Source organism: Ammodytes marinus (assembly GCF_949987685.1).
Source record: "Ammodytes marinus genome assembly, chromosome: 19".
NCBI classification, from domain to species: domain Eukaryota; kingdom Metazoa; phylum Chordata; class Actinopteri; order Uranoscopiformes; family Ammodytidae; genus Ammodytes; species Ammodytes marinus.
In genome coordinates this window covers 26544423-26546922 of record NC_137223.1, presented here as the reverse complement: position 1 = coordinate 26546922, position 2500 = coordinate 26544423, and the positions used below count along the sequence as shown (strand labels likewise).

The following is a 2500-nucleotide window of genomic DNA, read 5'->3' as shown; positions in this document are numbered from 1 at the left end:
AATTTTTTTGATAATAAAAATAAGAAGGTTTTAATTAAACGCTGTCCATGCGTCGGAGGTGAATGTAACTCACTCGGCTGAAAACAGAAACTAACAGAGGGAGGCGGCTCTCTGTCCCTTTAGTCGCCCTGTCAGTTTGCCGACATGCCTCTGTGTATCCGGCTCCAGACATACAAACAGATAACGGGAGCCGTTCCCATAGACAACGTTAACGGGCAGGATTTCCCCGGTTATCATTTTACTCATCAAACAGAGAGTGAGGACTACCGGTAATCGATCGTCGAGTCGACACATTGTTCACATCCCTAATTGCAACGCTCCCTTGCTAACCCTACCTTTCAAATTATTACAGAAGCTACGGTGGCCTTCAAGGACAAGAAGAAATTTCAATTTTAAAGTCTAGAGCAGAGGCAGAGAGGTTAATCTATTCTACACACACACGCACGCACGCACGCACGCACGCACGCACTCACTCACTCACTCACTCACGCACGCACGCACGCACTCACTCACTCACTCACTCACTCACTCACTCACTCACTCACTCACTCACTCACTCACTCACTGTCCCACCTACCCTCTGACTCTCACTCTCTCACACACACACACACACACACACACACTCACTCACTCACTCACTCACTCACTCACTCACTCACTCACTCACTCACTCACTCACTCACTCACTCACTCACTCACGCACACACACACACACACACACACACACACCTTTAGAGCAGAGGCCTCCTGATAGGTCCGGCTTGGCGGGGGCGACGTAGGCCAGGCCCAGAGTTCCCTCGTCAAAGTCCTGATAGGTGAAGAGATGAGCGAGACACACAGAGGACGCATTCTGGGCCATGTCCACACTGAACTGCTGTAAAGAGAGAGAGAGAGAGAGACAGGTTAGCTATCTGTCTGTCTGTCTGTCTGTCTGTCTGTCTGTCTGTCTATCTATCTATCTATCTATCTATCTATCTATCTATCTATCTATCTATCTATCTATCTATCTATCTATCTATCTATCTATCTATCTATCTATCTATCTATCTATCTATCTATCTATCTATCTATCTATCTATCTATCTATCTATCTATCTATCTATCTATCTATCTATCTATCTATCTATCTATCTATCTATCTATCTATCCCTCCATCCCTCCATCTCTTACCTCCAGCAGTTGCTTTACGTCCCACACCTCCCTTCCCTCCACTGGACTTCCTCTCATGTTGAAGTGGCTCTTCCCTGGCTCCACCGGAGTGGGACTCTTCTCTATGATGATCTACAGACAGACAGACAGACAGGGAGGGAGGGAGGCAGGCAGACAGGCATACAAACAGACAGACAGACAGGGAGGGAGGGAGGGAGGGAGGCAGACAGGGAGGGAGGGAGGCAGGCAGACAGGCAGGGAGGGAGGGAGGGAGGCAGGCAGACAGACAGGGAGGCAGACAGACAGGGAGGGAGGGAGGGAGGCAGACAGGCATACAAACAGACAGACAGACAGACAGACAGACAGACAGACAGACAGACAGACAGGGAGGGAGAGAGACAGACAGACAGACAGACAGACAGACAGACAGACAGACAGACAGGGAGGGAGAGAGACAGGGAGGGAGGGAGAGAGACAGACAGATAGATAGATAGATAGATAGATAGATAGATAGATAGATAGATAGATAGATAGATAGATAGATAGATAGATAGATAGATAGATAGATAGATAGAGACAGACAGACAGACAGACAGACAGACAGACAGACAGACAGACAGACAGACAGACAGATGATTTAACGCATCACTCAATATTTTAATTTTTTTTAAAGATCCTATGTTATGCTTATTTGGGGTCAGATTTTTATTTTGTGACTCTACTACAAAACAGTTTTCATGGTGTAGTGTCCAGGGTCCAGGGTTGTCTGTCCCTCTCTCCCTCTCTGTCTGTCTGTCCCTCTCTGTCTGTCTGTCTGTCTGTCTGTCTCTTTCTCTGTCTGTCTGTCTGTCTCTCTCCCTCTCTGTCTGTCTGTCTGTCTCTCTCCCTCTCTGTCTGTCTGTCTGTCTGTGTCTGTCTGTCTCTTTCTCTGTCTGTCTGTCTGTCTCTCTCCCTCTCTGTCTGTCTGTCTGTCTCTCTGTCTGTCTGTCTGTCTGTCTGTCTGTCTCTTTCTCTGTCTGTCTGTCTGTCTGTCTCTCTCCCTCTCTGTCTGTCTCTCTCTCTCTCCCTCTCTGTCTGTCTCTCTCTCTGTCTGTCTGTCTGTCTGTAACTCCCCGTTTATTTTCATGAGTTGACACTTTGGTATAGTTTAACATGACTACAAACCATTCTAGCAACACTTGTAGGTCAGAAAAGACTAAAAAGCATAAAAGGTGCTCCGAGTTAGGACTAAACAAGGAGAAGCAGCTTTTAGTTTTTATGCTCCAAATCTCTGGAACAAACTCCCAGAGAAAATGAGGTCTGCTGCAACTCTCAGTTCTTTTAAATCGAGTCTGAAGACTTTTCTGTTTCC

At 46.8% G+C, this 2500-nt stretch overlaps 1 protein-coding gene across 1 annotated transcript in view; it reads right to left on the bottom strand.

The window, feature by feature from the left end:
• The window catches only part of adam17b (ADAM metallopeptidase domain 17b), a 22346-nt gene that overhangs the window by 10635 nt on the left and 9211 nt on the right, over positions 1-2500 (bottom strand). The window contains 2 exon segments of the mRNA XM_080047975.1: positions 730-874; positions 1171-1281. Of these exon segments, the coding sequence (XP_079904101.1) occupies positions 730-874; positions 1171-1281 (256 nt within the window).